Below are 12,162 nucleotides of genomic sequence, written 5' to 3'. Positions count from 1 at the left end.
TTAGAGATTGGCTGAACAAGAAGTAGGACTGAGTGGACTTGTAGGCTCTAAAGTTTTACATTGTTTTGATTTTGGGTGCAGTTATGTAACAAAAAAGTCTATATTCGTAAGTTACACTCATGATAAAGAGATTGCACTACAGTACTTGTATGAGTTGCATTGAAAAATACTATTTCTTTTGTTTCATTTTTGCAGTGCACATATTTGTAATAAAAATAATATAAAGTGAGCACTGTACACGTTGTAGTCCATGTTGTAATATAAATCAATATATTTGAAAAATATCCAAAAATATTTAATATATTTCAATTGGTATTCTATTGTTTAACAGTGCGATTAATTGCAATTCCTTTTTTAATCGCGATTAATTTTTTTTGAATTAATCATGTGAGTTAACTGTGATGGTGATTAATCGACAGCCCTAGTATAAAGCATTTGTTTCTAGGCCACAGTGAGGTGAGATATTGAGCCTTAAAATGGTTACTAGTCCTTTCTGTCTAGCAGTGTTCTCCTGATGCATGACCAGGGCTTAATATAAAATCTAAACATGGGCCAATATAATTTTTTATTTTATTTTATATGCTTATTGGAATGACATTGAATTAATGCTAGTACGTAAAGTAACTGTCCAGAAGAAAAATCATTTTCCATTCTTAAATCATGTTATAATATGCTGCACCTAAGAATGATTCTGATTTTAAAAGTCAATTTTACACTACTTCATGCATATGCATAGTCACATTATTTTTGTTGAGCTAAACAGACACTAACTTGCTTTTACATTTTATTGTTGGTCATTCTCTTGGTGAGTCCGATGCTATTAAGTAAGCTTGTTCTTGAAGTTAAAAGGATTTCTGGACTTGGTCTCTGAAACACTTACATTTAGAGTGTAACATTTCAGATTCCTGTCTATATCATGTTGTTTGATTTCTGTAGATGAAGAAAAACTGGATGAACGAGCCAAACTGAGTGTTGCTGCAAAGAGACTGCTTTTCAGGGTAAATATGTTTTCTCAACAGAAATATTTTTGCAGAAGGGTAACGTCAAAAACTGTAATGCTACCTTAGTATACTTAATCTGTAGCCGTATTAGCATTCATATCCCAATGCAGGTCAATGCCCTGTTCTCCCCTTATGAGTGCTAGGCGTATTGTTTACATAGTTCTCAGGACCTGTGTGTAATCTGATGTGTGTGTATTTTTATATATATGTGTGTATATATGTATATGTATTTTTATCTCATGGTACTGGTTGTCGTAGTACATCTTACTGCCAATTCAGAGAAGTCCATCCAAAAAAACTTGACACCTGGCATCAAGGAAAGCCAAACAAACATTTCTTTCAGTAATTTCTTCCTCTGAGTTATTGATATTGACATGTATCTGATCCTAGGAAATGGAAAAATCATTTGAAGGAAAAAATATTCCTAAACCACGTTCAAGAAATTCAGCAGTAGAGAGAAGATTGCGGCGTATGCAGGATAGGTCACGCACCCAACCAGTTACTACCGAAGAGGTGGTCATTGCGGCTACGTAAGTTCCATTTATGTGTTAGCTTTGGCATTAATTCAGAGATTAAATTTCATACATGTGGTGTTTACAGCTTGGTAGTCAGGAAAAAGGTTGTTAGGAACCAGCTTCCTTGAGAAACGTATGGGGAGTGGCCACACAGAGATTGTTTGGGGGGATAGGGGTTGCAGAGCAGCATAAAACACATGAACTATAATCTGGCGAAAGGCTTGAGAAGTAATATATTTGAGGGGAGAAATTAATTACAGCATTGGTTTGTAAGCCAAGTGAAACAGATTTCTGCCTTGAGGAGGACCACACAATGTGTTATGGAGCATATTTGTATTGGAGAAAACCTGCAAACTCAGTAAATCTCACATGTATGTTTTGAAAATAAATTTCTTATCCTCTCTGTTCACGCATCCTGTAACCCCTCTGAAAAATGCAAGAGCAAGCCAGTTGTCAGAAAAGAATACATGCACATACCTAATTACTAGAATTAGGTTTATCTTGTGAGAAACCAGCAAACTCTAGAGAGAGAATTTGTCTTAAGGTTTTAGTTCCTGGCATTATTTTGCAAAAGATCACGGCAGATAACTTGTTGTTGTTAAACATTGCTGTTTTGATATTGTCTTTTCTGTTAACTCTTCATACAATGCTTTTCTTAATGCTTTTTTCTTCTCTCTCCTTGTGAATTTTCCCTCCCTTGGCAATTCCTTTTAAAGTGAACCTACCCCTGCTTCACGTACTATGAATACCCACACTGTAGTGACAAGAATACCTAGTCCCACTGTAGTTAAGAGCACTGTACAACCTACCAGGTACTGGGGGCGGGAAACCTGCATGTTACATGGAGCACAAGGGTCCTGGATAGCAGATGCATCTTACAATCCTTGAATGCCTTACAAGTCAATGACATTTATTTTAAGAATGTTTTAAAGATACATGTAACTTCATTTAGTTTTCTGCATGATAAAACGTTAAATCTTTTTGCTTGTTAAGCATTTGACTTAGGACCTTTCTAACCACAGTTAACTATTTGTTCTAGAGCACACATGTTTCCTATATGGAAGACATGAACTTGCATGTTAAAATCCTAGCAAAACTCCTCCTTGCTGTTTTTTTTTTTAAAGTGCATTGTGTCTCTAAAATGAAAATACCAAAGCTAGTGGTGTCTGATTTCACAAGTAGTACATCCCTATTTGTCTTTCTCAATATATATTTTTAGCTTGCAGAATTAATGGAAGGAAAAGAAATTGCACCATCTGTAGGTGTAAGCATAAATTCCTGTTTGCTATAATTGCATTTGGAATAATTTTTTGTTGTTACAGATATATACAGCAAGCTGTATTTACAGAATACATTATAGAAAAATAATTAAATATCAAAGCACTTTAGAACTTTGATCTGTAACTAGTTTCAGTGAAATGAGGTATACAGAGACGAGTACAATTATGCCTATATGAACCTATATGCTGTCAATGTTGATCAAATTGCCATTAAAGTACTGCAGTGGACTTCAAAATCACTATACATAATTTTACTCAAAATTACCAAAGCAGAATTCTAGAGATTTATATTAGCTCAAATTCTGAGTGTGCAGAAATTGCAGTCCTATCTAGTTCTAGAAAGGTAACCTATAATCTTCAGTTAAATAAGTATACTTTTTGAAGTGTAAATTGCAACTTTTGTGTTGCCTTTAAACAAGATGTTTTGCCCTGGCCAAATAAATCTATAAAGAAATTAACTCTTAAAAAAATTAAGTCTGCAGTTGTTTAATCAAAATGCGTGATGCCAATGTTTTATACACTGTGTAACCACTTAAGCTGCTGTTTTATATTGGCTGTTATGCTTTGTGTGCAGTTCTCTTGGCTTTATATCAAGTTAAAATATTAAACCATAAACTCCTACAAAGAAGTTTTTTCATTAATTTTTAGTTCCACTGTCTCAGTTTACAGGCATCAGCACAGCAAAAGACTTTAGCTAAAGAAGAAATCAAAGAAGCAGTCGAGCAAGATCAGTCTGGCGAGCCAGACTCCTCTACCCTAAGCTTAGCAGAAAAGATGGCTTTGTTTAACAAATTGGCTCAACCAGTATCGAAGACCATCTCTACACGGAGCAGAGGGGACATTAGACATAGGAGAATGAATGCTCGTTACCAAACACAGCCCGTCACGCTTGGAGAAGTTGAGCAGGTACTTCCAACTTTAACTTTTCACCATAAAACAGGCTAAGTTCAATTTCAATGTGAGCTTCCTTAACAGTTGTGAGCAGAGGTCAGCTATATACTGACAACAGAGGTTATGGCATGTACTTCTGCTTACAGGAAAAAGCTTGTCAGGAAGCAGGCTCCTCGCACAAGGGAACATCCTGTAAACTCTTAATCTAGTTGTATTTTTTTAACTGGTAATTTAAGAATAGCAGCTCTTTCTGGCCTGAAAATTCGTACATTGTTGTACCTTTCATAGTGCATATAAGAAAAGATGTTCTGTTAGACTGAGCCCATCGTGTCAGAACAATTTTCCAGGCTGAAGTGAAGCAAACCCTGAAGCACAGTGTGCCTAAAAATTTTTGAGAGCTCTTTGGAGCCCTTGTTTATGCACATTTCTTTATTACTATTTTCTACACTCTGTTGCAGCCAGTGTGTGTGTGTTCCTCTTACTTGTTGGGACACTATTCTTGGTGGTTTCTGCATTTTTTCTCTATATGGAGATGTTAATAAGATCTCTAAAGGCAGAGTGTTCATCTACTCTGATTACCCCTGCAATGGCAAATTAAACTGTGTACTGGGGTGATTTGTTCAGTGGTGTTTTGTCTGCTCTGCAATGGACACTTTCTGCCTTGTACCTTTATACCTGCCACTGAATTGCAGAGGAACTCCCTTTACTGCAGAGGTTTGAGTACAGAATGGCCAAACTGCAGTCCAGGAAGGCTAGCAGGAAAGGCAGCAGAAATGTCACCTGCTTAGTATTACCACATTGAGAATGAAATCACTTGAAGGTGTCAGGTTACTCAAGGGTGAAAGGTACATTTCTAGGTATTTTACATCAATTTGAGTTTAAATAAGTTGCTTGTTCTTGATTCTTGGACAGCATGGTGATTGGTAAGAAGTCTACACCCTTTCCTCACTGATCACGCCCTCTTTTCTCACTTCACAAAATGGCCATGTTCACTCATTTATCCACACTTTCACTAACAGCAAAAACTTGAGAGCTTTTAAAACAGGCTGTTAGACTTCCCTGCTGCGTGCTTGAATTCCACTTCCATTCACGTTATATACCCACCATGTGGACACAGCGGCTGACACCTTTGCTTACGGTGATGGTGTGGGAATCTGAGGAATAGAAATGGGACTGGAGCATGTGGGACGGAAGTCTGTGGTGGCCATGTATTATATTCTGCAAAACTTTTTGCTTGCTGAATTTGATCTTAAAACAGAGCAACTCTTTAAGCACTGGAGCTGTGATCTTTGGCCTCGTCTTTATCCCAGCTAAGGAGGACTAACACATTTACCTGTAATGAAAAAATTATGGTATAAATACCTTTTGAACAGATGAGCCAGTAGTGAACTGTGTAGATGGGGAGACTAGGATTTAATTGTACTACGGCAAAACATGCAACAGAGAAGATTGTGCAAAATAAGCGCTGCATATGCATTACTGAAAAAGGAGCTAAAATAAAATCTGCTGCATAAGAGAACCTAATTACAAAGTAGTAAAGATCTATCAATTAAAGCTTAAAGCCCCTTCTTGTTGTTGATCTCCTCAATCTCTATATCTGGTGACTTGCTGCATAGTCTGGCTTTTGGGAACCTGTGAACCTCCTCCTTCCTCTGGGAGTCTCCGAGCAAGTTCAGTGACATCAGCCTTGCTTTCCATTTTGGTTTAATCTAAAATCACCTCACTCGGGGTTCCACTTCTTCTGTGGGGTTATGGAATTTTCACAAGCATTTTGCATTTTTAAAGGCAGTTTCTTCCTTCTGCATGGAGCCAGACAACTCCCTTTGCATACTGTACACTTTAATAGGTCTAGTACCGGACCTGAAATGACTAATGTCCCTCATATAAAAGTGATTTGTGTCAACTCCTATGCAGCTTTATTCTCTTCTGGGCAGAAAAATTAAGCCCTTTTATTGCAGTTTCAAATGGAATGTTTAGTCTCTCAAACAATAGTATAACAAACTAGATGATAGAAAAGATCGAGAACATGCCATGTTATAAACACCAAGTCATGTAACAGTTTTCAGAACAAATTAAGTATTTGCGAGGGGAGGGGAAAGGAGGGTTCAACCTTTATATTACTGAAGATGCAAACACACTGATTTATAGCACAGGGGACTAACAAAAGACAAACTTTGATGTTCCAAACATTTTCCAATAATGGTCTCATGTCAGTGTCTTGTGGTCGCATTGAGAAAGACGTGTGCTTTTTCCTCAATTATGAGGGGAAGAGAAACATCATGCTACTGAAGATGCTAGCATTTTGATCACCTGTGGAGTTGTTTCTTGTTTACATGCTATTATGTATTATGTTCCCAAGCCAAATTGTAAGGACATGATTCATGCCTTCATCATGTGTTTCCACTGTATATTTAGATAGAAGCATACACTTGTACAGGCACACGTTCCTTGCCCTTAAGAACTTATAAGCTGCTTATAAACCTGTACTTGTGAATTACTATTCGAGCTTCATTTAGGTCACACATTTTTCAGTAATGGTTTTATTATGTATAGGTACAAAATGAAAGTGGAAAAATTACTCCCTTATCACCAACTGTTGTAACATCAGTGTCAACTATGGCATCTGTGATTTCTCCAATGTATGCTGGGGAGCTCCGTGAGAAGTCAACAATTGGTGAAAGTGTAAGTGCTACCAGTAAACCAGATTTGAGAGTCCACTCTTCAGCAGAAAATGCAGACGCTTCAGTAAAAGGCATACTGAAATCAGAACATTGGCAGCCTTCAGTGGAAGTAATGGAAAGCAAACGAGCATCGAGGGAGCATGAAGAGAGAGAGACAAACAGATTCTTATCATATGAAGATAATGGTGTCAAAAAGTACAGCTCTTTTGAAGAAGTAACCACACATCCTGTTCTTAGTAAAACACAGGACGACCACAAAGAGACAAAATACACTTTCCCAAGAAAGAGCAGTATGGAATTGTTTACCCAGCAAGGACTTTTACAGCCTGCGGAACAGAAGGAATTTGTTTCTGATACTGTACTGCTGGGTAAACAGGAAGTCAAAGAAGGACTGTTCTTGGAGGAAAAGATGGAGTTGGAGAGTGTCTTGAAAAGCAAGATCTTGCTGAGAGGTACAGTAAATAGTTGCTTTCATTGTGGATGTCTGACATAACCTGGAGCTTTTTCTAGCCTCCTAGTGTGATCATTTACCAAATTAGAAAATTAGTTGTTTGTCTTTAAGTCTTTTTAAAAAAAAGTGATGAACAAATCTTGTGGAGTTTGAGGCTTTGGCAGCCATCTGGGTTTCTTTAGTTTCAGCACCACTAGCACCCCTTTTTCTTTTAAAACTCATTGGTCTTCCAAGGTGATTTTAGTAATCAAATAAGACTTTCTCTTAGTGAGGAAAAAATAGTGCTTTGTATCAGAGGTAGAGCCCCCCGTCCCACCCCAGCAAACAGCTAAGCAATCCCAAATTGGTGACTTATGTTCAATATCTGTCCATACAGTAGAACTTCAGCATTATGAAGACCTTGGGAATGAAGGTCGTTCCTAACTCTGAAATGTTCGTAACTCTGAACAAAACGTTACGATTGTTCTTTCAAAAGTTTACAACTGAGCACAGAGTTAATACAGCTTTGAAACTGTACTATGCAGAAGAAAAATGTTGCTTTTTAACTATCTTAATTTAAATGAAACAAGGACAGAAACAGTTTACCACCTTGACAAATCTTTTTTTAAACTTTTCCTTTACATATGCAAAGTACAATATGCAAACATAACTTATTTTCCTAACATTTTCTCTTGCCCCTCTCCTCTTCTCTTCAAAGTGATATGTAAAACCAGTCGTATTCAAAGTAGTAGAACTTTTAAACCGATGATGTTTGTGTGGATTCAGTATTAGATAAAATAAGTTCATCTGTCCCTACTTAAATGGCTTCTTGGCATATGATCAATGCAATCAATAACACTCTAGTAATTACACAAACTCTGCCTATATTATTGTGTTTGAATTGTAGGAGATTTTTAGATTAAATTGATTTGCTTCTGTTTTATTAATAGGGAAAATGTGGCCTCTGCATTGTTAATGTATTGTCTTCTCTCTGAATTTGTTCTTTAACTTCAGTATAAATGAAGCTCATCTCCGAAAACGAAAATGCTGAAAAGGCCTCTTAACTATTCACACCCAGCATGCATTCTGTACAGTTAATTTCCCAGACTGTATCAGGAAGAGAGAGCACTAGAGTAGGAGTAATTATCCCTGTTTCTTTGTACCTCAGAGCTATAGTGTGCCTGTCAAGTTTTCAAAAAGAAAAGGAAGTAATCCATATCATCCTAACGGATGGTTCTGCAGTATTGGATTTTCCCATTGTACATGTTTATAAAGAGATTTTTTCCCCCAAGCTATTTTGTTGATGCATTCTTTTGTAAAACCCCTTTCTTACAGATGTCCTAATATGCACTTTCACTCCACATCCACTTTCCTGCAATTCATTTTCTCTCCCCTTTCCTGTTCCCCCTGCCTCCGTACCATTGCCTCTTCCAGTTACACTTCTCCCTCCACTTCCTTGGTTTTCTCTCTTCCTTTCCCATCATGGTCCCTTCTCTCTCCTCCCATTGTTTCTCTTGCTATGGGAGCTGGAGCAGGAGTTCTGCTTTCTTCAAATGAAGGGGACCTTACAGCCCTTTTTAGTCAGTGCAAGGTTGAGATTTTATAGTGAGCACCCTACCCCTCGGGTAATGGTTCTTTCTGAATTCTTAATTCTAGTAAAATAATTTAGCTAGAAAATTCTTGTCAGTTAAGGTAGTGTGTGATCTGAATGCAAATCGACTGGTTCCTGGTTAATAATATAAGAAATGTTTGGTTACAGCAGTAAGTGCTAATTCTGCACTTCTCAATATGCAGGCCATGTTGAGCCTACTTCTGAACTTGGCACGACGGCAACACAGGCAGTAACGGTGGTATCCTATAGACAGCAGGAGGCTTCTGAACAACTAGAGGGGAAATTCTATAAGAACCCTTGTGAGCTCTTTGCTGCTGAAGACAACAAAACAGAAACAACTGAGGACACCCTGGACGCACCCAGCAAAACACTGTCAATTAAAGAACGGTAATTAGGTTTCTCTTTTTGAAGTGATCTCTGCATATACTCCTTTATAAAGTCATGGTGTACACAAGATCATTTATTTGGGATTGTTTTTTAAAAGCTACATATGTGCTAATGACTAGATTCTTTACCTGTCAAACAACTAAAAGTGAAAACATGCAGCTCATCTGTCTGACACTAGACTTGTAAAGCAGACAATGGTGAATCACAGTTACCACAGAGAGAACATGGTAATCTAATTTTAAAAGTGCCAACTGAGTGACAAGAAGTAATTAAGGAAGCAAGTAACTCTAAATGCATATTTTAGGTATCTTTTGTGCTAGTGTATTTAATGAATTTTCTCAGGTTCTACTTTTACTTGCAACACAATTACAGTAGAAAATTATGACTATTTTGTACTGTATAGTATTCATGTGCTTTTTGATCTGGAGCAATCTGTTTTAATAAGCAAAGTATTAAAAATTTAGCAGTAGAATCTCTGTGTAAAAAGTGTTGGTCTTTCCTTTAGAAATGTGTACGTGGCTTCAGACTGTTCATTTTAATTTACGAAACTGCTGTGTGGGATAAATTTAAGCATCTGTGTGGAAATAGGAGTGTTTATAAGCTCTTTGTCAAAACCCAATGATATTGTATAGAAATAAAACATAAGGACTGTCCTAAATAAATAAATTATAAATTAATGGAGATATACCTATCTCCTAGAACTGAATGGGACCCTGAAGGGTCATTGAGTCCAGCCCCCTGCCTTCACTAGCAGGACCAAGTACTAATTTTGCCCTAGATCCCTAGGTGACCCCCTCAAGAATTGAACTCACAACCATGAGTTTAGTAGGTCAATGCTCAAACCACTGAGCTATCCCTCCCCGCTCTCCTTCTCCTAAGTCTGTACAGCACCTAGCATGATTTCCTTGACTACATCTCCTAGGTGCTGTGGTCATACAGATAATAATGTGGACCCTCAAGTCTGGACACCCAAGTCAAGGTTTTCAGAAACAGGAGCCTAAAGTTTGGTTCCTAAATGCATTTTCAGACACCTAAATATGTGGCATAGTTTTCTCCTTCAGTGGAAATTATTCCTCTCTCGATGCAGTTATTTTCAGACTTTTTCCTGCCTTCCCTGCATAGTTGGAAGGCAAGTTTGATGTGGGGGGTAACAGTAATCACCTCATTTTAAAAACCAACAAGCCACTACATTTTATGGTTCAAATTAGACAATAAAAGTTTAAACCGCTGAACTTGCTGTAACATGATCAGGGATCAGGAGCCTTCTGTTTTCTTCATTTGTAACAGCATGTCCTTCATGTGAAGGATCTGTATAGCCAAACTTACTTAGTGCATGCTGAAGGAAGGGAGCCTGGGGGAAGGCAAGTCCTGGCACCTGCATAAGCACAACTGATTGCATATTTTTAATGTCCCATAAAATCCTTACTTTCTGAAAGCTACAAACTTCACGTTAATGTACTTTTGGTGAGCTATGGTAGAAATCTGGGATTTTTCCATATTTTCCCCTCCTTTTTACTTCTCACTGTCCCCTAGTGTCTTCAGAGATCCCCCATGTAGCTGCCCTTCCAGTAGAATAGAGCTAGACCCTATACCCTCCAGTGACAGTCAGCACCTCTTCATACTTCAGCCAGAGATGGTTGCTCACAAATAAATATAGTAGTTGCGAAAGCTTCTGCTGGTTTGAAAGAAAACTGGTTCTGCTGGTGTTCTCTATTTTAAAGGGCTTGTCTACACTTAACAGAGGATCCGCACACAGTGATCAATGCATCAGCAGTTGATTTAGCGGGGCTAGTGAAAACCTGCTAAATCGACCACAGATCACTCTCCAGTCAACTCCTGTACTCCACTGGATGGAGAGTGGTAAGGGGAGTTGATGGGAGAGCGTCTCCCGTTGACATCGCGAAGTGTGGACCCTCGTGGTAAGTAGAGCTATGCTATGTTGACTTGAGTTATGCTATTTACGTAACTCAAATTGCGTAGCTTAGATTGACTTTTCCCTGTAGTGTAGACAAGGCCTAAGGAATATCTCTGAGTTGAATCTTTTAAAGCCGGACAAACTTAAATGCAACTGCTGAAATCTGACTAGTTACTATTGCTTACATGCGACTGTGAAAGCACTAAGATACATATGAAACACTCCCTATTTCCTCTGTGCTTACCTTGAAACTTCCAGTGTCTTAGGCCAGGTACTGACTGAAAAAACTAGGGAATGGGTGGCTGCTGGACAAACTTGCCTCCTTATTGCATTTCAGAGAACATAAAAATCTCCTTAATATATTGTCAAGTGTAAAATACAAAATGTCCAAAAAACATCTTTGATATTGTCTTCAGGCTTTGGGTTCAATTACATGGCAAGCCAACCTGTGAATCTACAGCACGTCAGTTTGCCACTCACTAATGTCCTGTGTAAACACTGCTGCAGCACAGCAAATGTCCTGAAGTGCAGCATAGTGCCCTGCTGTACTAAGCTGCACTGTGGGAATTTCACTGCACCGTAGCAGTGTCCATAGGGCAAGTTGTAATGCTGTAGATTCACACCTTGGTTTGCCATGCAGTAACTCGGCCTGTAGACAAGCCCTGCATATGTGTTTTTTGAGTTTCATGTGCCTAGACTAATAGTAACACATTTAGAATGCTAGTCAGAGGCTTACCTAAAAATTTCCTGACCAAAACATTCTGAAATGTTGCAGGCAGCTTTCCTGGGTCATGTTGAAATCTACATGGTTGGCATATTTTTTCCTTCTTAGGCTGGCGCTGTTGAAGAAGAGTGGTGAAGAAAGCTGGAAAAGCAGGCTTAACAAAAAGCAGGAGTATGGGACAGTGTCCATCACTGAGCGTAGCACACAACTGCAAGAAGCTGAGCAGTTGTTCAAGAAGAAGGTAAAGCTTCCTACGACAGGAAAAAGTACTGCACTGGAGATGCATCAAACTAGACAAGCATGCCTAACATTGGCTAATAGCTACAGCCTGCAGGGTTCGGCCATCCTTAACTTGCTTCAGGGTTCGCTTACAAAAAATTCTCTGTCGCAAGAGCTCTTAAATGAGAAGTTGTCTTGTTGACTTAGTATTTTCAGCATTGGGCAGAGTGTATTTTCATCAGCAGACTACCAAGAAGTAAATGGGCTTTTAAGATCTTGAGGGAGGTTAAATAATTTCTGAAACATTTGGATTTCACATGTTCACAAAATCAAGAACAGGTTTCAGCTTAACTATTTAACTTATATGAATATTTCTTGCTATTTAATATGAAATGGTTTTAAGATTTTAAGTTTAGGGATTTTCTAATGAAAAATAACTTTTAAATCTTTGGGTGACCTTTTGTTGTCTTCATGCACAGAAAAGTATTTTCAGTAGTTCTGATGGAA

The 12,162-nt window shown here is 38.1% G+C and overlaps 1 protein-coding gene across 26 annotated transcripts in view; it reads left to right on the top strand.

Annotated features, from left to right (window-relative positions):
- SVIL (supervillin) overlaps nt 1–12,162 on the top strand; it is a 153,175-nt gene that overhangs the window by 88,415 nt on the left and 52,598 nt on the right. For 19 of the 26 annotated variants that reach the window (XM_030550251.1, XM_030550240.1, XM_030550253.1 and 16 more), the window contains 7 exons: nt 937–998; nt 1,392–1,531; nt 2,233–2,328; nt 3,459–3,702; nt 6,241–6,820; nt 8,593–8,797; nt 11,545–11,677. In XM_030550251.1, coding sequence (XP_030406111.1) covers nt 937–998; nt 1,392–1,531; nt 2,233–2,328; nt 3,459–3,702; nt 6,241–6,820; nt 8,593–8,797; nt 11,545–11,677 — 1,460 coding nt within the window. The remainder of the gene's footprint in view (nt 1–936; nt 999–1,391; nt 1,532–2,232; nt 2,329–3,458; nt 3,703–6,240; nt 6,821–8,592; nt 8,798–11,544; nt 11,678–12,162) is intronic. The other 7 variants (XM_030550252.1, XM_030550255.1, XM_030550250.1 and 4 more) reach the window with 1 other exon arrangement.

The sequence above is a fragment of the Gopherus evgoodei genome, chromosome 2 (genome assembly GCF_007399415.2).
Source record: "Gopherus evgoodei ecotype Sinaloan lineage chromosome 2, rGopEvg1_v1.p, whole genome shotgun sequence".
Taxonomy (NCBI): Eukaryota; Metazoa; Chordata; order Testudines; family Testudinidae; genus Gopherus; species Gopherus evgoodei.
The sequence above is the reverse complement of the archived record's forward strand: the minus strand, read 5'-3'. Positions and strand labels throughout refer to the sequence as shown.